At 40.0% G+C, this 25,698-nt stretch overlaps 1 protein-coding gene across 1 annotated transcript in view; it reads left to right on the top strand.

The window, feature by feature from the left end:
- The window catches only part of LOC122810570, a 945,872-nt gene that overhangs the window by 384,930 nt on the left and 535,244 nt on the right, over positions 1-25,698 (top strand). The window contains exon 12 of the mRNA XM_044082150.1: positions 17,603-17,794. Within this exon, the coding sequence (XP_043938085.1) occupies positions 17,603-17,794 (192 nt within the window). The remainder of the gene's footprint in view (positions 1-17,602; positions 17,795-25,698) is intronic.

Genomic DNA, 25,698 nt, shown 5'->3' with positions numbered 1-25,698 from the left:
TCACAAAGAGGATTACTGGACTCAAATGCCCTACACTGACCGCCTCAAAAAACTCCAGCTTTACTCCGTAGCATATCGCCTACTTAGAGGTGATCTCTGCCTAACATATAAAGCTATGTCAAACCCAGACCTGTTGGACATGCTACACCTAAAGAAATCCCAATCCCTCCGAGCTACACGCTCAAGGGACCTAAACCTTGTCACCACAATAAACAGGACATGCTGGAGGGATAGATTTCTATCCCAGAGACTTCACATACTCTGGAACAGGCTACCCATCTATGTCAAGCAAAGTTCTTCATTAGCACTCTTCAAGAAAAATCTTGATGAGTGGATGGGAAATAGGAAATACACCCCGGGGATCACTTCTGTGTCTCTGCTCTTCAGTGGCACAGGAAAATAACTTTCTTGGGTGGCGTAAACCAGGGAACCTTGTTGGCTAGGCTTACATATGCCCTTGGGCCGATAGCTTAGTACCTACCTATGAACCTATGAATCTTATTTATATATATATATATAAATTTATATTTCTGTGACATAAGAATATCTGTTATATCAAGGGACTGTGGCTATCCTTGTTTGCAGATGATTGCAAACTGGAGGCAGTTGTCAAATCCTATTCTGATCCTTAAATTATCAGATCCTATTTTGATGCTAGCAAGGGCTGGACCAAAAAAATGATTGGTGTATTAGTCATGGGTCCGCTGTCAGCACCAAGAAATGTAGAATACTTTCCTTTGGTAAATCTAGCATCACTACTCCTTACCATAAAAATGACATTCTACTTAAATTTGACACAGTCATCAGGAATTTGGATAGGATTGTTGACAAAAGGCTCTCCTCTGACCACCATTTCTCTTTGGTGGTTAGTAAATCCTACTTTGCACAACTTACCCTTCTTTATATCACCTCAAGGTCCAAAAAAGTTATTGTCCCAAAGCCAGTGCACCTTTTGGCATGTACTTCACTAAGCACCTAAACTAGCTTCGAAGACCTCAGTGTTTTCTGACCAAAAGATCTGAGGTCTCTGCACCTAAAGCTGCTTTCACAGACTAAAGGCCTTGTCCCTTTACTCAGTATCTTATAGCCTGCTGAAGGGTGATCTCTTCTTAGCCTTCCATGCTGTGATGCAGCACACTTTGAACTTCTTCATCTTAATACAGCCAGTGATAAAGAAAGCACCTATCGTACAGACCTAAACCTATACCACCACATAAACAACATCAAGTGCTGTGACGCATACCAAAACCATTTCTGGACTAGACTGTCCTTACCTATCAAGCAGAATATTTCCATAGCAACCTTCAAAACGTGTTTGGATGACTGGATGGGTGATTGCAAATTTTCACCAGGGATAGGTAAAGGAATACTACTTAATGGGAGGCATTGTATTGCATGATGTGGCTAATCTTTTTATGGTCTTGTATGAACCTAATAGCCACAGATTACAGCACAGACCCCACAAATTTGCATAACACAGTTATCCCAAAGTGAAGTGTGTTCCTGGAGATACTGGATCAGTATGAGAGACCTCCTACTACAGATGTGTTCCTTCTGTTTCAGGATCATTGACTATGGTGAGTGACTTGGCCCCATGGTGCAGAGGTATAAAATACTAACTGCATCCCAGATAACCCTTATTCATTTATCAGCATGAGCTCTGGAGGGCCCAGAGACAGGAGAATATACTGAGCAACTAACACCTGCTCTTCCGTCCTTGAGAGGAGGAAGCAGCTTGGCTTGCTGTATTGGCAACAATCACCACAGTATGCCCAAGCTGCAAGCATTGTGCTACTTGGTTGGGATGATGCACATGTGTGGAAGCCCACATGTGCCTCCAGAGGAAAAATGGTGGAGCTAAGGCTGCATCTGCGGGAGGGGATTATTGAGTTTTCAGAATCTGCAGGCTGTCACACTCCCTAACACCCAGCCCTTGACTCCAGTGGGGAGTGAATGGACCTAAGGGACTGTCACCTCAGTGGAGGAATGACTATTCATACTTTCTTGAAATATTACAATTAAGGTATGCTGCAGCTTACTACTCAGTTCTGAGGAGCCTCCCAGCCAAACAGCACAATGCTTGTAGGAAGGGGAGACATTAGGTTAGTTCTCTCTAATGTAAAAAAAAAAAAAAGACAGTTATGCTGAGTGCATTCATAGCTCTGTACAATATTCATTATAAGGATCATCACTGCAGTGCATTTGTAACACAAATAGGTTAGAGTGTCAGGCACTATATGTTCCTTGCTCCAGACCTGGGACACAAGCTGCAGCATACCTTACCTTGTAATATTTCAAGTAAGTATGAATAGAGGCCTGAGTAGTAGCATCACAGATTGTCTGGGCAGAAACATGCTCGAGGAAGACTGCAGTGGTAGCAGCTGTTCTTATGAAGTGTGCCCTTACTTACCAGACAGTTTTACCATGTGTACCATTAACAGGAGTTAATGCAGTTGGCCAAACATTTGGAAAGAGTCTGCCTCTCTACTGGCCTGCCATGTTTCCTTGGCGTGAAGTACACTAACAGCTGGGCAACTTGTATGATGTTGTTCTCTGTATACGTGCGGTATGTAAATTCTTTCTCCCTTTTTCTCATGTTATAATAAAATATTAACAGCAGAATGAACTGTTTTAACGAAAACTCAAGAAGTTACCTTTGACATGAAAAAGGGGTTGTTCTTCTAGGTTCCACTCTGTGTGGAAAGTTTTATATGGTTCTCCTGCATATTGAGCCTAGTAACTCAGAAATCATGCTGGCAAAGTAATGGCTACCAGGATCATTGTCGTCTAGAACAAGATTTTAGAACAGCTGCACTTAGGGGATAAAATAAAGGGGTGAGTTTCACAGTAATGAAATTGATGCCCTGAGATTCCAATTTAGTAAGGTGTGGTGCTGGAATGACATCTGAGTTGCAATGAAAACCTTCAGAACAGCTGCTATAGAACTGGATTAGGAGCAACTGGAGATTCCAGTGAAATGGAGGCTGATATTGCAGATAGATGTACTATGAAAGAAGAGTAGGCCAATTCCTGGTTATATAATTCTGAGAAGTACTGCAGGATCTGAGAAGTAATGCAAGAGTTTAATGTAGTAATTTTCTCCCACACCAGAGAGAAACCTGCTCCTCTGACATAAGTAATACTTTTCTGGTAGGTGGTATGGTTCTCTCCTGTTAAGGTATGCACCATATGCAGGGAGCAGATAGCAGTCAAGAACTAGCCTGAGATCTTAAAAAACATTATCCTTAGGTCCTTGAGCTGGACTGTTGTGCATTATTTCTGGTTATCAGCTCGCATTATAAGGGATGAGTTACTAGATCTTCTGGGATAATCTGCATCAATGAAAGAACCAGTTTTGAGTTTGACAGCAGAGAGCAATCAGAATGAGTTTTGCTGTTTTTTTCTCTTCTGGTAACACATTTGGAATGAGAGAAATTTATGGAAGGGCATGTAATGCTTGACTGAGAAAGCTTTTGCTGGTATGGCTGCTCAACAGAGTGTCTTTGGGCAAAATAGGTGTTAACCGTACCGATACAAGGTGCAGGGTTTGATTCTCACATGGGGTAATTGTCTATGCTTAAAATGGCCCATAGGGGCAGTTAGCCTAGTACTAATCTATGAACATTTGAACCTATGAACCTGGTAATTCTTTTGAGAGGCAGATGTATCTTGTTCTGTTCTTGTTGATTACCAGCTTTCTTTGCAATGTTAAGAAATGTTACCCTGTAAAATTTCCATTTCTATGACTTTGCCTTTCCCGATCAGATGACCTGATAAACAGTTTTTTTAGCTGCATGTATGTATTCCCTGAAAGTGCTGGTTAAGACCGAGTCCAAGTCCATGTTCGCCCTCTTTCTTGTTGATGTGTGACATTACTGTTATTTTTTGCAGAACTTCTTAAGGTTGAAGTGCTGTTTCTTTTTCTGTCATTGGACCACCTGTCCTACACTTTGAATTTGTGCATTTGTGCTCCTCACATGTATTCTGATGGAGCCAGGCTTCTTTGTGAAATACTGATTTACACTCTTATGTGAAATCACTAGTGTGTGACTGCTGGGCATTTTCCCAGAAGATCAATTTTGTGGTTTACCAAGGATTTCTATATTCACAGAATTGAGCCAGCCTTTGAGTTGACATGTATAAGTAGCAGGGGACTTGTCCCACTGCAAAAACACTTTTTTTGATTTTTTAAATGAAAATGGTGTTTACATTCTTGTGTAGTGTCTCTTTTCTGTATGCAGGTCTGTGAGGTGATCACAGTGCAGTTGTTAGCAAGTTAGGGAGCCATAATCCGATATATCTGTAGTTAGTCTCTGTTTCATTTCTGGTGCGATGAAGGAAAGCCCTAGATTCCTGTTCACCTGCTGGGTCCACTATTCATATTTCTTTTATTATGGTTAGAATCATAGTAAAATGTGTTGTAGAGGTAGCTTTCGCTGGTTCCTTTCTATTAGGTAGAATTTAATCTTCTGCAGTGGAAATCATAAAGGACGGCCAACAGGTGGACCTTGCAAACACATTCTCTTCTACAATATAATCAATCAATTAATATTGTATAGCCAGTAACAACAAAAATTAAATGAGGAACATGCGTAAGTAAAACACCTTTTATAGAGTTGAGTGCTGTCTTCCAAAATTCAAACAGGACTTCTTCAGAACTGATTTTACACAGACAAACTTCACAAATATAAATTGAATACAAACTCAAACTATTGGCTGTTCAATAATATAAATGAAATTATTAGATCTAATTTGAAGCTCTTGCACACCTATTTTTAAAATTATATTAACCTCCATTAAAATAGTAAAACTTCATTAAAATTCAAAGAATGGACATCCTCATTTTGAACAATGTAGTGAGGATAATATGGATCCTTTAATTTTGAGAAATATGTGGTAGGCGACTTCAGTACATGGTTAAATACAGATTTTTCATTTACTAATGAAGATAGAAGCTCTCGGACTGCTTTTTATGGGGATAATCTCATTGAGTTACATAAGACTTTGGTCAGACCATTCCCTACTCAGGAATCATAGAAAAACTCACTAAGCTAGGCATCAACCCCTATATCACTAGGTGGGTTGCTAACTGGCTCTCAGATAGAACCCACAGTGTAAAAGTAGCTGACTCCAAGTCAGACTGCCGACCAGTCATGAGTGGAGTACCACAGGGTTCGGTCCTGGGTCCTCTCCTGTTTGGTATCTACTTCTCTGAAGTCCAGGCCAACATGAAGGGACCCTGGCTTACAAAGTTTGCAGACAATTGCAAGTTGGGTGCCATAATTAACTCCTCAAGTGATGTTCTCATCCTACAGAAAGGTCTCACTGAGACCAACAACTGGTGTCAGAACCATGGCCTTAAGCTCAGTGCCAAAAAACGTGTTAGCATCCCCTTTGGGAAAAACCCGGTTCCCATGAATTACCACATCGATAGTAGTCCACTGAACACAGAAGGTGTTATAAGAGATCTGGGAACATAGGTTGACAGCAACCTCTCTTTTGACCACCACATTGCCACTGTGGTCAGAAAGACCTTCTGTGTGGCACATCTCATTACTAAGAGTTTTGCATCCAGAAAGAAGGAGGTCTTTGTCTCCTTCTACTCTTCCCTCATTAGGCCAATCATTGAGTACAATGCCCCATTTGGCATGTACCTCACTAAACACTGGCAACAACTAGAGAGGCCGCAAAAGTGTCTCACAAAGAGGATCCTAGGCCTTGAACACTTGCCCTACATGGACAGACTCAAAAAACTCCAACTATTCTCTGTCTCATATCACCTACTTAGAGGCGATCTCTGCTTGACTTAAAAAGCCATGTCTAACCAGCTTTGTTAGAAATGCTACATCTAAAGAAATCCCAATCCTTCCACACTACATGCTCCAGAGACATCAACCTCATTACCACAATCAACAGAACAAGCTGGAGGGACAGGTTCATAACCCAGAGACTCCCCATGCTATGGAATAGACTTCCCATACATGTCAAGTGGAGCGCCTCACTGGCCTTCTTCAAGAGAAGTCTTGATGAGTGGATGGGAAATAAAAAATTCACCACGGGGATCACTCCAGTAACTCTACTCGACAAAAGCACTGGGAACTAAGGTCAGGTGGCATGATGCCAGGGTAATCCTATGGGTTAGGCTTGTAAAGACTCCACGGCCATTAGCCTAGTACACACCTATGAACCTATGAGATACCAAACACTTTTGTTGGACAACTTCTTTTTAAAACAATATACTGCCCGTGAACAAGTACCAAAGGGACTTAGGGTATTTAAATACCCTAATAATGTGGTATTTGGGAGTCCGTTTCACACAGAATTAATATGTTTGATAGATGAGGATTTGAATTGATGAGAGCACTAATCTTACACAATGAGAGATCTGTGTGGGTACTATTTACAGAGGCTGATTATTTTAATTCATAGAATCAAAAGGAATTATTGTTTTCTTTAGACGAATACCAGGCTAAATTTTGTAATGCATTAAAACAGTTGGATGGGAAATATGCAGTTTTTAAAAAAATGTAAGGAGATGAAGTGGGAAAGGGATAGACAGGATTATGAATGTAAAAGGGTGTACCCTTTGTTTAAGTCTAAAGGCGGTAGCTCTATGGATTATGAAGCCGACGACATAATAAAGGATAATACTGGTTCTTATAGAGCCAGTGAATTTTATTCAAATCAACCCATTAATGTGGACGAGGAAGGAAGTTCACCAGTTCCATCTTTTGATGACCTTTTAGAATGTCTGTCCTTATGACAATCCCACAGATTACAGGACAGGTCAGTAACAGAGAGAGAATTTCAGAGGACAAAGAGGCAAAGGCAGAGGAAGGGGAAGAAAAAGATAAACCTCATCCTGACATCAAAGCATTGCTTTTCACCTATTGTAGTAGCTGGGATGGTTCATCTACAGGGTAATTTTGAAGTTTTTAATTATGGTAACATTACTTTAGATAACACATTTTTCTGTCATTAAAAGAGGTTTTTCATTTTTACCCTCGAGGTCACTTAACATCAGTCATGCTTTAATTAATATTAAGTTTTTGTTTTAGGAGTAATTAGGGAATTATATTTAATGCACAAGTTATGCTAATGGGGCTAGTATATTTAGGAAGAAGAGTACTTCTAATCCACCTCTTCACCCACTGTTGCAACAGTTTGAGAAGCTTTTGGAATATGAACTAAGATTTCTGTTTCCTACTATATGTAGGAGTTTTTTAATGTAACCTTTGAAGAGGGACAGTTACTCATTAAACTTGTACATAATGAAGATGTTCATATTATGAAACCAGATAAGAAAGGGGGAATTATATTGATGGACACGATTGATTATATAGGCAAAATGATGAATATATTACATGCTGTGATACTTATGTTATAGTCTCAAGGAATGAGGTCCATATAGCTTACCAGAAAATAGATTTGTTGTTAGAAGATTTAGTTTCACAAGAGGTTATAGATTTAGATACAGTTGAGTTTCTTATGAACAAACAACCATGAATACTAGCCATATTTGGTATTCCTAACGTCCACAAGGATATCGATAACCCCCTACGTTTGTCTCCGCAAGTGGTGCTAAAACCTATTTCCTTGTCGTTTATATTGATAGAAAGGTAAAGCAATTCTTTCACCAGAAAACTTGTATTATAAATAATTCTTGGGATTTTTTTGGACAGTGTTAATAAATTACCATTTATAGATCATGTTATATTTTTTACTATTGCTGCAGTAGATTTGTTTATGGTTATTCCACATAAACAGGGAATTGAATGGTTTGAAGAGGCATTAATAAAATGTGGGTTTTTAACTCAGACAGATATTAGCATGTTATGTGATTTATAGAACTGGCATTAAAAAAACAATTTTGTGTTTTTTGAGGGGGAAATTTTTAAACAGTCAAAGTTGCTAGGGGGGCAGTTTATGCCCCCATTTTTTGCCAATTTATTAAACACTTGAGAATGTACATACATTTTAGATTCCCCCTTTTTTAGATCTTGTTTATTATGTACCAGGTTTTTGGATGATATTTGTATTGTATGGACTGGTAATAAGGATGAATTGGTAGAGTTTTTAAATTATATTGGGAACACTACCGCATTTTTTAAATTCACACATCATATTCATGATAGTGAGTTCCTATACTTGGACGTAGTTATAAAAAAAGGAACAGTAGAAATATACTTCTGTAATCTTCTGGAAACTCATTTATTTTCAAATTCCTGCCTCCACTACACTAGCGACCATCCACAGCATCAACAAAGGAACATAATGAAAGGTCAGTTTATTAGGACAGCCCATATGACCTCTGAATACAGTGGCTTTTTGGAAGAATGTGAGTTTATTAGGAATTTATTCCTGCAGAGAGGTTATCCCAAAGATTGGATAAATGAAATAAGTGGTGATATTATTGCTGGTTAGGTACCATTATATTAATCTTACTCAGCAGATAGAAGGTTGACTGACTATCTTACCTAAGTCAGAGTCCTTTCTGAGGTTCTAATTTTGGAGTACAACAGGGATATTAAACTTATTAAAGTTGTGATCTTTAAATATTGGAACGTGTTCAAAATGTTACCCATCACCTTGCATATTTTTTTCTGAACCTCCTAGTATTGTTTATAAAAAGCTACCAATATGAAAGAGTTGTATGAGAGAGGGGAGAGTGTGAATCTCTTATTAAACAGACCATGAACAGACACTTATAAATGTGGAGCTTGTAGCTCGTGTCCGTGTATAGCTAATACAAATATATTTTTTTAGCCTCCCATGATAAACAATTACAGGCTCGAAAATATTACAATTGTTTGAGTAGTGGTTTATATTGCATTGTGTGGAATATGTAGTTCCTTTTATGTTGATAAAACTGAGAGACCTCTCAAGGAATGAAATGTGAACATAAATATGACATAAACAAAGATGTGATTACTAATGCATTGGCTAAACACATTAGGACTTGTGATAACGGATGATTTACTTTGTTCTTGAACAGAACCTTAGAGTCCCATGGGGAGGACAATGGGAAAATAGATTAGAATATAGAGTTATATTGGCAACTGTTATTATGAACCAGTTTTGAACCTGGCTTGAATGAACAGATCTCTATAGCCCCAGTTCTTAAATTAAAGGTGGTTAAATTATAATTTACAACTCATGTATTAGCTTAGGAAGGGATACTGTGGTAAGGATTATATTCCTAGTATATTTTAAGAGTTATAATCAGTTCCAGCTAGACTTAATTTTTTCTAAAGTGTTTTATTGTTATTGTGTCTTCTAATCTATGGAAATGGTATTTGTAGAATTTCTATGAATTTTGATGAAGTTTTACTATTTTAATGGGGGTTAATGCTTCTTTAAAAATAAGGTCAGCAAGGGAATCAATTAAAACTAATTATTTCATTAATATAGAACAACCAATCATATGGGTTTATATTCAATTTATATTTTTTACGTCTGTTTGTGTAAAATCAGTTCTGAAGATGTCCTGTTTGAATTCTGGACAGAAGCACTTAACTCTGTTTAAAGTGTTTTACTTAGCATGCTCATCATTTCATTTTGTTGTTATTAGCTGTACAATATTGATTGATTGATTAACTACATTGTGGGAGAGGAAGTGTTTGCGAACTTCACCTGATAGCCGCTCTTTATTCTTTCCACGACAGGAAGTACTTCTTGGATTTACTAGTTCATTGAACAATTCCTGCATTATGCCACTATTTTTGGTTTTTAGATCTTGGATCTTTTTTTATTTGTTTTGTGTTCATGTAGGACCATCAAGATTAAAGAGCATATGAATTTCATCATATGGCTCTAGGTGATTTGGTCATGTTGACTAATGTCGCCAAAAGTGGGCATGGGTAGTTACCAGTGATAAGTAGGTTGAGGACCCAGCCTACTCTGACCCATGCCAGGGACTCGTGCTAATGGTGGGAGGGGTATATGTGCCCCTAATGGCCAGTGTGTGCCTGCCATAAAGCCCTGGGGCAGTAAGCTACTGGCTGGCCTAGTTGCTCAGCCTGGGTTACCTAGGATAGCTCTGTTGAGCATAAGCTGGACGTAAAACCAACCAATCTGCCAAACATGAACTGAGAATTGTTATGCTTAATGTAAGTTTACTGACAGGATGCAACTTGGAAGTGGATATCATGATGATACGGAGGAGGCTGGACATCCTGTGTATCCAGGAGATGAGAGGGAATGGTAGTGTAGCAAAGCCACTTGGCTTGGGATCCAGAGTCTACTACTCAGGTGGAGGGCAGGCTAGAAATGGTGTAGGAAGTGTGGTGAGAGTGAGGCTTCAGAAGGCAGTAAGGGATATCATCGGAATTAATGACAGACTCATGGCAGTCAGACTCCAATGTAATGATAGGGTAGTATTCATAATCTCAGCCTATGCCCCACAACAGGGTTATGATAGTGAGGAAAAGAGTGCATTCAGACAGCAGTTGGAGGACCTACTAGATAAAGCAGGACAACATGAATTGGTGTTGATAATGGGTGACTGCATTGCACATATTGTGACAGACAGAACAGGATATGAGGACTGCCTGGGTCCACATGGGTGGAGCAATAGGAATAAAGAAGGAGAAGCTATTCTAGACTTCTGTCTGACAATTGGCTTGATAGTAGCAAACACATGGTTCAGAAAAAGAGACAGTCACAAGATCACATACAAGAGTAGTCAACATGCAACTCGGGTAGACTTCCTCCTAGTAAGGAAAGGGCACTGGGACAGAATCCATGATTGCAAAGTCATCCTCAATGAAACAGTCGGCCCACAGCATAAACCACTAGTTGCCACAATCAGCTGCAAGCAATGTTCAGAAAAGGCTCTAAGGTCAACAGAGACCAGGCTGAAGACCTGGAAGTTGACTGGAGAGAAATTACACCAGTTCAAGGAATTACTCAGGGCTCTAGCACCCCAAGAAGAGAAAAAAATAGGTGGAGTTGAAGAAGAATGGCAGCTCCTAAAAACAGCATGTGTTAGGACTACAGAAAAGATATGCGGCTGGACCAGGTATGGAAATAAGGTACATAAGGAAAGCTGGTGGTAGAATGCAGAAGTCCAGGAAGTCATCAAAAGAAAGAAGGAGTGCAAGAAGAAGTAGGAGATAGAAAACACTGACCAGGCTAGGAAGGAGTACTGGTTGGCTAACAAAGAAGCTAAGAAAGAAGTTGCAATAGCAACGAATAGGGCATAGGAGGCTCTGTACCAACTTCTGGAAAGTGATTCAGTAAGGGGCACAAAGAAACTATATCAGGTTGCAAGACAAAGACAGAAAGAGAAAGAAGATAGTCAGACACCCTTCATAAGAGATGCCAGCAGCAACCTGCTCACCATACCAGAGGACATCAAAGGCAGATGGAAGGAGTATTTTCAGCAGCTTCTGAATGAAGAAAACTCCACAGAAGCAGCACTTCCCCAGAAACAGCCTATGATGAGAGAAGAAGATGAACCACCCTAGAAGAAGTAATAACAGCACTAAGGAAGATGAAGTCAAGGAAAGCAGCAGGCACAGATGAGGTCACAGCAGATATGATAAAGATGTTGGTTGAGATAGGGGAGAAGTGGCTCCTGAGGGTACTAATAACAGTGTGGAGAGAAAGGCGTATGCCAGATTACTGGAGAATAAGCATACTCATGCCAGTGTACAAGAACAAAGGGGACATCCACAACTATGGGCAGTACAGAGGCATCAAATTCCTATCACATTGCATGAAAGTTTTGGAGAGGGTGATTGATAAATGGATACTCAGAGTAGTAGAATATAAGATGGCAGATGAGCAGTTTGGATTCAGATCAGGATGCAGCACAACTGACTCGATGTTTGCATTGAGACAGATACTTGAGAAGAAGCTAGAAATGAGAAGAGAGTCCAACTGTGCTTTCCTAGACTTGAATAACCATATGGCAAGTCCCACGAATGTTGCTCTGGGCAGTACTGAGGTGGTTTGAAGTCCCAGAAACATTGGTAGAATTAGTGCAGGCTATGTACAAGGACTCAATGACTCAAGTACGGACAGTGTTCTGCCTCATAGAGGGGTTCCCAGTAGGTGTAGGTGTACATCAGGGTTCAGCTCTGAGCCCACTGCTGTTCATACTGGTGATGGACTACATTAGCAAACAGGTTGGAGGGGAGGGATCAACAAAGCTGCTGTATGCAGATGATGTGGCAGTGCAGGCAGACTCTGAGCTAGAACTTCAGTAAAGCATAGGAGAATGGAATGCAAAACTGAAGGCACACGGGATGAAACTAAGAACAGATTAGACGGTGGTAATGGCAGCAAATTGGGAAACTGAGAAGAAGCTGAAAATTGAGATAGAAGGGAAGATAGTGGAACAGGTAAACAGCTTCAAGTATCTGGGAGGAGTAGTTGAGGAGAAGGGCAGTCTGAATGAAGAGGTCAAAGCTAGAATCAGTGGGGCTGCAGACAACTGTCATAGAGTATCAGGTGTAGTCTATGACAGAAGAATGCCAAGGAGGCTGAAAAGTAAGGTGTACAAGACAGTGGTGCGACCAGTACTACTGTATGGTACAGAAACCTGGGCAGTAAAGGCAGAACAGTTGAAGAAGGTAGAGGTGATGGAAATGAAGTGCATGAGAAAGGTGATAGGATGCACACTGTGGGACAGACAAAGAAATATGGACATAAGAGCAGAAGCCAAAGCAGCTTCAATTGCAGAAAAGATCAAGGAGAACAGATTACGGTGGTTTGGGCACATGTGTAGAAAAGCAGACAAAGAGGTAGATGGATTGTGTGAAAGAAGATCTGCGACAGTCAGGTATGAATGTTGAAGAAGGCAAGAGTGTGGCACTGAATTGAAAGAGTTGGCGACAGTTAACATGATACCCCGACCCCATGTAGAAAAATGGCAAAAAGGGGGCTGATGATGATGAATTTCATCACTTTTACAAAGGTTCTTGGGAATAATTGAGAACTCTGGGAAATGAGCTGAAAGAGGTCTTTTGTTTGTGGGATCCTGTGCCATTCAGTCCATTATGTCTAGGATGTCTCCCAGGAATTTCTTCTGTCTTGGGGATTTGTGGCTTGACCTTTGGGTATTCAGAGAGATCCCCAAATTTTGAATGCATTGTATTATGATGCTCAGGCAGCATGGAGTTGCTGTGTGGAAGGGTAATTGTAAACTCTCTTCATTGTCAGGTGAGTGAGCGCAGAAGCCTTCCTGTTTGTGAAGACTTTAAGAACAGCTGATTGGAGAATTGCTAAGTGAGCATGGTGGTCGTATGTCTTTCCTGCTTTGAACTGGAAGAACTGGTAATGTGTTTTTTGAATAAAGGAAGTGCATATCCTTCATATACAGTGTAACCTGGAAGGCATATTTTATCAAAAGAGGGCAAAGTCTGCAGAGAGAGCATCCTGAACTTTTTACGGCTACTTGTTTTGGTTGGGCATATCTAGTTTAGGTCTCCACTGATCTGCTTTCTTGGATATCAGAAAAAATTGTGAATAAAAGTCCTTTCTCACTTTCTTGTGATTGAGCTGTTTATACCGCTCTGTGTGTCAGCAGTTGCATTGACTGGCTTTTACCCATGCCAATGGCTCCCTGTTGTAATTCCAAGACACATAACTTCAAGTCACAGAATTTTAAAAAAAAATACTAAACTGCAGGAGAACAGTAAATGCTGATATTCTGTTCTAATTTAAAGTTGTTTTTTGCTGGAAGGTAATCCTTCTTGTACATCCCACAGCCCTGCTACTTATGTACAGTAACACCAAGATTGCCATACTTCAAAGAGAAGGAATACTCCATCTCACAGAGATCTTAGACTTGGTGCATTTTTACTCATTCCATCTCACTATTCCAGAAACACACAAATGAGTCTTGGAATTGGAATTACAAATGGTTACTTTTATTGCAGCAAGCTCCTTGGAGAGCTTGTTTGGGGAACTGAGCAACAACTTTAGTGTAGTTCATAGTTCATGGCTGCTTTTCCTGTCAACCACTTGTCTCATGTCAGGAGAAATCACTGGTTTTGAAAGTAGAAGATCCTTCTACTCATGAAGTTTAAAAGGGAGGGGCAGTGGGAATGTGGCCATGATCACATTTGGATGCCTCCATTGTTACCATTTAGAGGGTGTCTTTTGTTTATTTTATCAGTTGCTTCATGTAAAGTGGTCAGGTCTAAGAAGGATAGTTCATGGTCTTACCACTACCCTTGCATTTTCTGAATATTTCCTTAGAGGGAGATGCAAACATGTTATCTTTATCAATGTGTGCACTGAGTAGTTGGCCTTAGCCCTTCCCTGCAGATATGGATACACAAACATTAATGCCTAGAAAAACCTGCACAGTGGCAGCAGCTTTGGAACATACACCTCCTTGTATCATGCTCACATCTCTTTTCACATATTCTGCTTTTCTCAGTGCCTGATTGCTGGTACATTGTGTCAATGTGCAGCTTTGTGTGCACTCTTGTCTTTGTCCACAGAAGTGCTTGTTGCTTCACAAGCCTGTGCGTACTGTCAACAATGCACTAGGCTACTCTGTCCCCACCCAGGATGAGTGGCCAGCATTGTTTGCTCACTCCTGGCCTCCCTAGTTACATCCTGGATCATATGGGTTGTGGGCAGGGTTTTATCCATCTGCATTATGAAGCCAGTTTCAGTCTTAACTTGCACACATGCATCACTACACTTTGCTGCTGTCTGAAAAAAAGTCTAGTTTCTCTGTATTTCAAAGAAACATTCTGAATGCTCCTGGAGAGCAGTTCCTCTATCTGCCTTAAGGAATTGTGGTGCTGAATCTTGTGATTTTGATAATTAAATGCACTAATCCCCAGGGTAACAAAGTACAAGTCTTTCTACAGCTCTGTCAAGGATTCTCTTCATTTGGCAAATAAATGAGACTAGGAACAGTCTTTGACCCCAGCTGCCACCATAGATAGAAATGACTGCATGGTTTGCTGCAGGGATTTTAAACAGATTCTGGAACTTAAATTGTCTGTCTTTTATGCTGTTGAATGCTGGATGTATAGCTAAAGGGAAGCATTTTCAAGAGTATCTGTGAAGGCTGTCACTGGAGCAATGGCTGATGGCTTAGGATATTCAGTCTGCAATAATTCATAATATGTCTTATAGAGGTGGTTGATAACTCCTTAATGCTACTTTCTCCCCATTTTAAATGTTGGCTTATACAATTTCCTCAAATAAGACATCTTTAATAGAAGCCTTAGGAAATGGTGTTCTCATCATCTGGATCAAAGTCTAATGGTGAGTGTATGTGGAATGAATAGGCCAAGTCCTCCTCCTCATCCGTGGCTCACTAGGGAGCCTTGTGTTGCTCCGTAGAGCCTCAGTCCCTAGTATTGATGAACATGGGATTGTGAAGAAAACAGGACTGTCTGCTGCAGCACATTAAATTTTCTCACAGTGAACCTCTTGTAATCTAAAGGAAGAGGGAAAATTAAATACCTTTATCGCTAGCATCTTCTTCAGACATCTGAGTGATGGGCATTTGCCACAGTCATGTTTGATGGCAAATACACACTGTTGACCACATTCACCAGAACTATGTCAGCAATGAGCTGCCGTATGCATAGAAGGGAAGTTTACAATGAGCTTTCCTTATTTAGGCAGATGATGTTTGTGGATGTTTGAGAAACACCATCCAGCTGCTAGACAGACACATTTTCTAACAGGGTGCACAATGCAGATACAAACAAAGAAGCCTTCTTTTTCTTCCTTCCTGCCATCTTCCTTCTTTACAGCAAGTAAAGCTACATGCCCCAGATAGTTGTAGTTACCCTATGTATGCTAAACCAACCTGTTGGCTCTAGCAGGCATCAACCAGGATGAATAGAAATATAAGTCTAAAGGGATTAGCTTACGTGCAGAGAAGGGCTCAGAGAGTGTTTGAGCCCTTCACTTCATTAGGTCCCTTAGTAAGCAAAGTAACAAATTGTAACAGTTTCAAGGAATGCTCCTTCTCCAGTAATGTTTCTCAAAAGAGTTTTATTCAGATAAGCTTTCTTCTTTCAACATCTTCAGATCCAGTACAGTCCATGTTAACAATCATTTGTGAGTAGTTCAAATATGTACAGTTTTATAACAATGAGAAAGGGGGGAGGGGCATCCATCATAACTGACTAGAAAATGTGAATTTCCTGACTAGAGGGAGCAGATGAATTCCACTGTATGAAAAAAGTCCATAATTTGCACGGGAGAAGGGTTGGTTTCTTTTAGTTACTCGCCAATGGAAAATGAATACTCCATTCTTTATTTCCATGATCCATATGCAACTGTAGGCATTAATCTGGGGTCTGTACCTGTAAGCTTTTGTTTGACATGTATATTTACTTGCATGCTCCAAACTGTCAATCAGTACTTGCACAAGATCACAGAATCATTTTGTTTAACTTGTAAGAATAGGTTTACAGTTTACTAGCCTGTAAACTAAAGAGCAGTCAAAACGCATTCCATATAACCTAGAGGTAGTGTAATTTTGTACAAACAGTGACTTAGCCAAGTTTATGTTTTAAATTTTTTGACATTATTAAAGGGGGGGGGTTCACATACTTTGATTGCAACACATCCTTCAGTGTTGTATTGTGATTGAACTCATTTTTGCACAAGTATAGAAAAACATTGTTGCAAATTTCATTTTTAAATCATACGCAGCTTTTCAGGCTGTAGGTACTTCGATAAAACCTACTGTTTTGCGTAGCCATTTCTTAGTATTCTCCCAGGAAGAGCACAGGCACACAGTGTATTGCACTTATTACATCAGTTAGTTGATGATGCATGTAGTAATGCTGAAGATAACAGTTCATTACACAGAGTACAGTGACTACACTTGGACATCCACAAAAAGATAAGCTTGTGCACTTTTATGACACAAGAAAAGTGCATAGCAACCTTGTTGTGCCTTTGTGAAGATTTTGTAATCTATTCTCGTGCTGCACCATAGACAGTAACCATCACAAAACAGTGCTACAGGTATTTGACAACTTCAAAAGCTGTAATACTCTTCACAGTGTCACAAGGAAAACTTGGCATAATAAAGTGTCTAACAGCTTTTAAAGTTGTTGGTCGATCACTCATTTCTGGTCCTTGTCCGCAATCTTACACTTTTTCCCCCTTCTAGAACTGTAAATGCACTGGAGCAGGTAAAAATTATCAGATTTCCCTGAACATAACCAATATATTATGTGCTCCCAAAATGGATGTCAGAATTCACTTTCAAGCTTTGTCACAGTCTGCTGTCAAGGTGATCTTGACATCTATTTATCAAACACTTAATGAACACGTAATAAATTCTTTGTGATCATAGAGCAAGGCATAATCTTCTGTGTTAAAACGTTTTGCCTTTCACTTTAATAGGTTATGTCCCTACATTCCGATATGGACCATGATCTAGTCTGGCTTAGCTTGCTTCTCGTCTGAGGAGGGTGCGCCCATCAAGAAAAGCTGTGAACGATTTTACAGTAAATTTAAAAAGGAATTTTTACCAGACTTCCACCACAGAATTTTATGCATGCTAAGAATAACACACTCTAAGATCATTTCTATAAAGGCAATACAGTGTTTTGATCAAGATCTTGCTTATAAGCTTGTTTTATTTGTTTATTTTTTCCAGATTCAAGAAGCACTGTCCTGTAAAAAGAACCAAACAGTTTTAATTATTGCTCATCGACTGAAAACTGTGGAAAAAGCAGACAAGATCATTGTGATTCAGGATGGAGCTCTGATTGAAGAGGGAACTCATGTTTCTCTAATGGAGAAGAAGGGTTGTTACTACAGGCTGGTCCAGAGGGCATTTAATACAGTGTGAATCAGCAAAAAATCCCTTCAAAGCAGTTTCCTCTCCTTAGTAACTTAAGGACTTTAATGCAGAATAAATACTTTAGTCAGGTAAAACCAAAGTGACATTAATGTACCGTGTCAGAATGAAGGCTGAAAGCAAAAATAAAAAAAAAGTTTGTGTGTTGCATTGTAGTTACAGAGCAGTGTTACAGTTGATGGTTACAGATCATGAGGATAAAGCACCTTTGATTACAGAATGGGACAGAAGTATGTGAAAATGCATGTACACATGTAACCATAATGTTTATGAGATTGCCCACGTAAGTGCTAGACCTGGCACTCATTCTAAAAAAAATGCTGAACAAGGAACACAGATATAGTGGCACAATTGTTTTGCAGGCTGTAAAATTTTAATTTGCAAGTGCTACAGCAGCTGGTAGTCCCAAGAGCTATGGCTGTTGTCCTTGGGTGATTTTGTTGTTAGGTGTGTGTGAGGGGGATGCCAGGTGGATTCAATAGCTGTGTTGGGAAAATATTGGTGAGTCTCCTAGAAAACACACTGTCCTTTAACAGTCATCTTGACAAGGGTGCTGGTACCATGGGAGGGGTGAGCACCCCACCCCCCACTTTAAATAAAAGCATGAATTGTGCTACCAGCTACTGGCTCAGACTGTTTTTATTAAAAAAAAAAAAAAAAAAAAAAAAAAAAAAAAGAGTGCTGTGTATGTCCATTCAGAAAAGGGACATCAGATTCTTTCAGATGAAAAGAAAGTGTGTGTGTGTTTGTGTGTCCATCCGGTTGTTTGTGAGTGTCTGTGAGTGTGTGCATGCAAGTGTTCACAGGCGCATGTATGCGAGTACTAACAAATGCGTGTGTACATGCAAGAGTGTAAGTACATCTGTGCAAGTGGGCATAAGTACGTGTGTGCATGCTTGAGTGTGTAGACAGTTCAGACACCTGCTTGTCAAATTGGAGATGTTATTAAGGATGTAGCAAACGACTTTAGATGAACTTATTTCTCTCACTCGGGGTTATGTATAAAAAGTGAGGATGAGTTTTTTTAAGTATCATGTGAAGAAAAGTTGTTATTGTTGTGGCAGGAGGGATAGCATCCGTTTGTTGATTTTTGGTTGCAAATAGCATCAAGTTCATGTTAATGGCATTGTAATTTATAGTTAAATAAAACAGTTGTGTTAGGATGACAGTGGTATAAGCAGTGTGATGTATCTTCTTTTTTATAGGGATTAATCACATTCACACAAGTTGTGTAGAAAAGAGAATCTAACACTGAGCCTTGACCAACTCCAGCATTTACTGGAAAAAGAGGAGAAATTATGCAGTTCTATACTAGTGATTGGCATCTTTCAGCTAGGCAATTAGTAAACAGCAAAGCAGCACTAGGTGGGCATTTATAGTTACTGCATCATCTGAGGTATGTTAGATGTGAAGTACTGAATTTCCTTATGTGCTGTATTACAGCCACAGAATTTATAAAGTTTTTTTTTTACTGTACTGAAAGTTGTCAGGAGACAGAAGCTTTAAATTTCAAGTGCTGCATTATCACAATGATTGTATTTTAGCTTTATTAAACATTTGCCATAAGATTATTTTTTTGTCTGTATCTGATGCATGGCTTAAAGTAATTTTCTGTCGTGTACATCTTGAAATGCTTGTTAATATATTTTTATACCACAGTGATGTTGTGTAAATGCTGTTGGTACCTTGTCATCCAAGGAATCATCTAATTTCTCTCTCTCTCTGTGTTTTATGTTGGTTCAGATTCTGTGCTTTATGATTGCTAAGTGTTTTTTGCCACAGCCTTCAATGGAAAATTGGTTACATCCAAAATGATTTTCCTGCTTAATAGGTGTAAATGAATTAAATAACTGATGTAACTGAGGTTATGTTTGGTGTCCATTAAAATGCTGGTGGTGCTTCAGCTGCAAACACCACAAAGTGGGTGGCAGTTCTATCCCTTAAACAAAGTTGCTTCAATGTGTTATATTATGCCAGAGCTGGGTGGAATAACAACTGACATTCAGATGTCGTCAGCAAACTTACAGGAGTTGGGAGAGTTCTCAGAGGCTTAAATATAACTAAATTTCCCAGTTTGATGAATTCTAGCAAAACCTATCTTTCTGATTAGAGGTGGGTACAACAAGAAGCATACCTTGGTTTTACTTCATAAATGCAAGGAAATGATATCGTTGCATGACAAAAAGAAACAGTTCTTCTGTTTTACACAACACACAGAGTATGGGGTACAAAGGAACATAGGGACAATAGTAAGGAAGTGATCATGGGGACCGGTCCAAACAATGCCTAGCCATATGCACCCGTAAGTAGGCAAATTTAAAAGTTCTTGTCATCCTATACAAGCACTTAATAGTGCTTACTTCCCATATTGAGCAGGGTTATACATGGTAACCCCGAAGTAAATTTATGTCTAGCCAGCAAGCAGGGCTGTACATGATAACCCTGATGTAAATTTGTGTCTAGCCAGCGAGTAGGGTGTACATGAAAATCTGGAGTAAATTTCTGTCTAGCCGTCCAGTCATCAAGACTACCTTTAAAGGTTGCAATAGTAGCACTTTAGTGGTAACTTATTATATAGGCTAGGTGTACATAAAATCAGAAATCTCTCTCTCTCCAGAGAGTCTTGGTTATTTGTTGGTGCAGATTTAGGTCTCTAGTGCAAGTGTTTGCAGAGCCACTGGTTTTATGAAGAGAAACTGGCGGTAAAAATGGATTGGGTGCTTCATGGTTCAATTGGAACAGCCAGTAGGCTACTAAGTATAAAGGGAGTTGTGCTACCCTGTTAAGATGGTTGAAGGATTTAAAGCCTTTACTTTTCTTAGTTAAAATTCTTTGGGGCCTTCCTGATTAAGTGATTTAATTGGATTTGCATGTGCCAAAGGGGCACTGTTTTCGGTGATGGGTCTGGTAAAGGTAAGATCCATTGGTAGAATGAACTCTTTGGATCTTGAAGCTATTTCACTGGAAATTAACTGGGCCATATAGAAGGATTTCTTGACTATGGTAGAAAAAAGATGATTAAATGACAGTGTTGCCCACAAAAGTACCCTGGTCTCTTATTCTATGTCTGTCTGAAGAGGAATACTATTTATAACATATGAGGTGGGAGCAGCGTTTCGGCTGAATGCTACTACACTGTACTTTTTTCCACTTTGCTTGAGACCATTTTCATCGAAATAGGTATGTGCATATTCTAGCCATTTCTGGAGCTGTTTCATATCGATGTATGAGCAGATAACAATGCCCATCTTGCAGTCATCAGCAAACCTAGTCAACCATTCCTTTGGGAGATTAGTTTGGATATCTTCAAAATAAAACAGTGTAAGAAACTTCTGTGTGTGGAAGATTTTCAAATTTGATATATATCTAGTTAATCACTATATATTAATAAGATCAGATAATGGTAGTAGAAGCAGCAAACTTATACTCGTCCTAAGTAAAAAAAATCATAAAAAATATATTGTGAAATTAACAAAAGTCTTTCTGCTTTTCCCGGTTATGGGGTTGCCACAGCGGATCACCAGTCCACTATTGATTAGCTGGGGATTTTTATGATGTCAAATTGCCAGCCCACCGCCCAACCTTCACAGAAGGCACACACACTCACACACCTCAAGTTCACTTGACCACAGGGAAGACATGCAGACTCCACACAGAAGGCACTCCAGCCAGGAATCGAACCGGAGAACCTCTTGCTGTGAGGCGACACAGACCAATACAGTAATTAAATAATTGCACTTGTGAATTACATTACCACATGATGAACTCTCTCCATTCTTTCTCTGTACCTGCACATTTACACAATGAATTATTTTTGTCATTTCATCTCTGACAAGTCAACCAACCAAATGCATTTATTGTTATAATCCTATTGTTTGAAAATATAACTTAGATGTCTTATTATTACATTCATGCATCAAGAGCTTTTAATGAAATGGCTTAGTGTGATGACCTGAGAACTAGTAAACAATTTGCATTCAGAAGATTGCAGTTTTATTTCTTTCAGACCCAGTACCTCAAACATTTATAGATATTAATTTGTACACTGACCTATTATCTAACTTAAACACATTTTTCTTAGCATTGAGCTTTTCTTGCCACAACTGTGGCTGTTCATTTCAGGTCTATAACACAATTTGGCACAGTGTTTACTTTTTCAGCTCTTATTGCACCCATAAACAACTCGTGCACATTATTTTCTTTCACAACATGTAGATTTCCTCAAAAAAAATGCATTTTTTCTACTTTTTTTGCAAATGACTGTTCTTGCAGATACTACTACACAACTGATTATGTGCTGGTCTGTTTTTCCTCATGATTAAAGCCACACCTACTCTTCTTCTTCTTCTTTCAGCTTTCCCTGGTTAGGGGTTGCCACAGTGGATCATCTGTCCGCTCATGATTGGCAGTGGAGTTTTACAGTGTCGAGTTGCCAGCCCAGCGCCCAACCTTCCACAGAAGGCACAGACATGCACACACTCACACCTAGGGCCAATTTAGAGTGTCTAATCCACCTACTGCATGTCTTTGGGATGTGGGAGGAAACCGGAGCACCCATAGGAAACCCACGCGACCACAGGGAGGACATGCAGACTCCGCACAGAAGGCACCCCAGCCAAGAATTGAACCAGAGAACCTCTTGCTGTGAGGTGGCAATGCTAACCACTGCACCACCATGGCCGCCCATGAGACTAATTCTGCTTTGCCATGTGTTCCATTTTTCACAGTACTGGCTGATTTTCATTTTTGTCATGCCCTTCTACATGCAGCATATGGATTTTACATGCTTCCTTATCTTTCAGTTATTTTAACTTTGAGGTCATATAAGAAGTAAATACTTTCAACAGTATTTGGAATAAAAAACAGATGCTGTTCACTTCACCTGTGAGATTAAGGCTACAAAAAAGCAATGTCCCACTTTCAATATCTTGATGTAGCATAAACTGCAAAGCTGAGGATGTTGCAGTCTTCTTTTTGGGCAATGACTACAGGCACTACTACTTTTCCTGTGCATGAAGCTAGTTGTGGAGGTAGTCTTCCACTGAAACTGTCCGCACAATTACAAGGCCTGAATGTGCTCAAACCTACTATTATGTTAGTTTATTAGACAAACTTCTTGGCTTCACTTCCTCTGATTACCTATTAACAAAACTTAACTTTACTCCACCTACACAAGTTATTATGTAACCATAACACATACTCAGTCCCACACTTGTCCCTCAACAGCCTCTGCCCTACAGTCAGCCATCATGATGTCACCTATACAATGGAGACTATTTCTGCTTCCACAATTAACCCTGCCTTTGGGTAGCTTACATTACTAGGAGGATGCAAAATAGGTGCTGCATCAACCAAAAACACTTGAAAATCATAAAAGTAAATTCCATGGAGGGTCCACAAATGGTTTAAAAGCAATTTAATATTATACCATAGAACATTGAGTACTTTTGTCTCCCAAAAGAGACTTCATCAGGTTCTGATAAGTCTCTTTTGGGAGCCGAAACAGTTGGATTAGCAGGCAGGCAAAGCAGTTCAGAGGTATGGCTGTAATAATTTTCAATATTGGAACTCAAAGAAAGTACAGTTGTGTAAAATCTTGCCATAACATATATGTCCTTGCCTTCACTGCTGCAGTATTCTTCACAGATGGAGTTCTGTGCCATGAAAGCCTGATGTCCAGCCAGAGTACAAAAAACACTACTGTTGCTTTAAGGTACTCCGAACATCACCCAAATGCTACTTGCGTAGCATAGGGCATGAAGTTGATGTTCAGGCGTACCATCTACAGAACTGATTGCCCCACAAGGAACACAAGTCTAAGGAACCTAATAGGTAATCTGTACATCTAGGAAGGCAATGGACTAGGGGGATGGAGGGAGGAAGCAAAAACATATGGTAGGATTTTACACAACTGTACTATGTCCTTACATTCACTGCTGCAGTATTCTTCACAGATGGGAGTGTGCCAAAGCTCAAGACGAAACTTGGAAGGAGGAAGGAGCAAAAGGTCCCCAAAATGCCATGAAGAACGGCACTAGCATAATCAGCCTTAGCTGTAGAGATACTATCCAACTTTGTAATGCTTGGTAAAGGTATGCACAGAAGCCCAGGTAGCTGATTCAAGAATAGAATTAGTATCTAAGCCCTTAAAAAAAAAACACCTGAAGAAGCCATAGCTCTAGTAGAATGAGCTTTAACTGAAGAAGAAAAGCTCTTGCCAGGAAAAGTGTAACAAAAGGAAACAGCCTTAGAAATCCAAGAAGAAAGCTAGGCCCAAAGATCTAGGATGAAAAGGAACAAGCAACTGATCAGATTGTCTAATAGCCTTAGTCTTATCCAAATAAACCCTGAGTTACCTATGCATGTCCAAAGTATGCAGCACTCGCTCACTGTCAGACTGCAGAGAGGGGAAAAAGTAGGCAGATTAATAGACTGATTACATGGCAGCTCATTAACCACCTTAGGCATAAAAAATGATTAGTGCACTAGGACACCCGTTCCTCATGAAATATCAAAAAAGGAGGACAAGCCATAAGGGCTTGCAACTCAGACACCCATCTGGCAAAAGTAAGAGCCACCAAAAGAACAGTCTTCCAAGAATAGTGTTGCAAGGAAGCTGAAGCAGCAGGCTCAAAAGGGGCCTGAGTTAGCTTCTCCAAAACAAAATTAAGTTCCCAGGGAGGAGGAACAGGCTTCCTGGGAGGTTTAATATTGAGGATGCCTTTACAAAAATTGTTTAACCTCAAATCTAGGAGCCAAAGGAGGAGATAAAGGCAGGCAAGAGGATATAGCTGATAAGTGTACCTTAATAGAAAAATAGGCCAAACCATTATTGAGCAACGCACACAAATTAGAGAGAACAAAGAAGCATCCACAGTAAGTGGGTCCACATTATGAGAGAGGCACCAAATAGAAAATGTCTTCCATTTGGATAAGTAGGATTTCCTAGTAGTAGGCTTCCTGGCCTCCTGCAGGACTTGAAGCACGTCCTCAGAAAAATGGTGCCCATCATGAATCAAAATCCTATCACCCACAGTGTCAGTTGAAGCTTGGAGAGGTGGGTATGGATGAGAGATGCCTTATCTTGTGTGATTCGATCCATCCTGTGAGGTAACTTGTGATGATTGCCGTGGCTAGATGCAGAAGTAGAGGGAACCAGTGCTGTTGCGGCCAAAAGGGAGTTATTAACTTGATTTTGTGAGCATCCATGTCCAAGGGTCAGCTTCCAGTGATTTCTCCTGTCCACCTGGTGAATCTGGGCATACTGGGGCAATGCAGCAGTTGCCTCATGTACACAGATAACCCTCTCCTCCTACCACCCAACACTACAACCTGTGAGAGATGCACTTATATAGCCAAAATGGAAGCAAAGCTCTCTCCACCCAAGATTGTGCTAAACAGTCAAGAGGAGAAGGTTAACACCCACACTACACCTCAAGCAACACATAGCCCTTCTAAACCCGCACCACCAACACCCACATATAGCAACACTAAATCCACATATGCAGAGGCCCTTAACTGTAACCTGCCCAAGCAACAAAGACCTCTGAAGCTGAAACGCAAACAAACACCAATCACAACCAATGTGTCACATAGTTCACAACACCAGTGTGCCACCCAGCAACAGCCCCTAAGGCAAGACAATGTACCTAACACTTTAGTCATAGGTGACTCTATAGTCCTGCACACTGATGTCCCTCTCACCAGGTTGAATAAGGAGAAAGTTACAGTCAGCTGCCTGTCGGGTGCCAGGATCCGCCACATAACGCATGCACTCAAGTCACTCCACAACAAGTACAAATATGACTCTGTCATTGTCCATGTTGGAGTGAATGACTTGAGACGTACCTCCCTGGACTACATGAAGAGAGACATGGAAGAGCTCTCGGATC

Source organism: Protopterus annectens, chromosome 9.part0 (assembly GCF_019279795.1).
Source record: "Protopterus annectens isolate FY-2018-M chromosome 9.part0, PAN1.0, whole genome shotgun sequence".
In the NCBI taxonomy this organism is placed as follows: domain Eukaryota; kingdom Metazoa; phylum Chordata; order Ceratodontiformes; family Protopteridae; genus Protopterus; species Protopterus annectens.
Note: the sequence above shows the minus strand (reverse complement) of the source record. Positions and strands in the feature narration are given on the sequence as shown.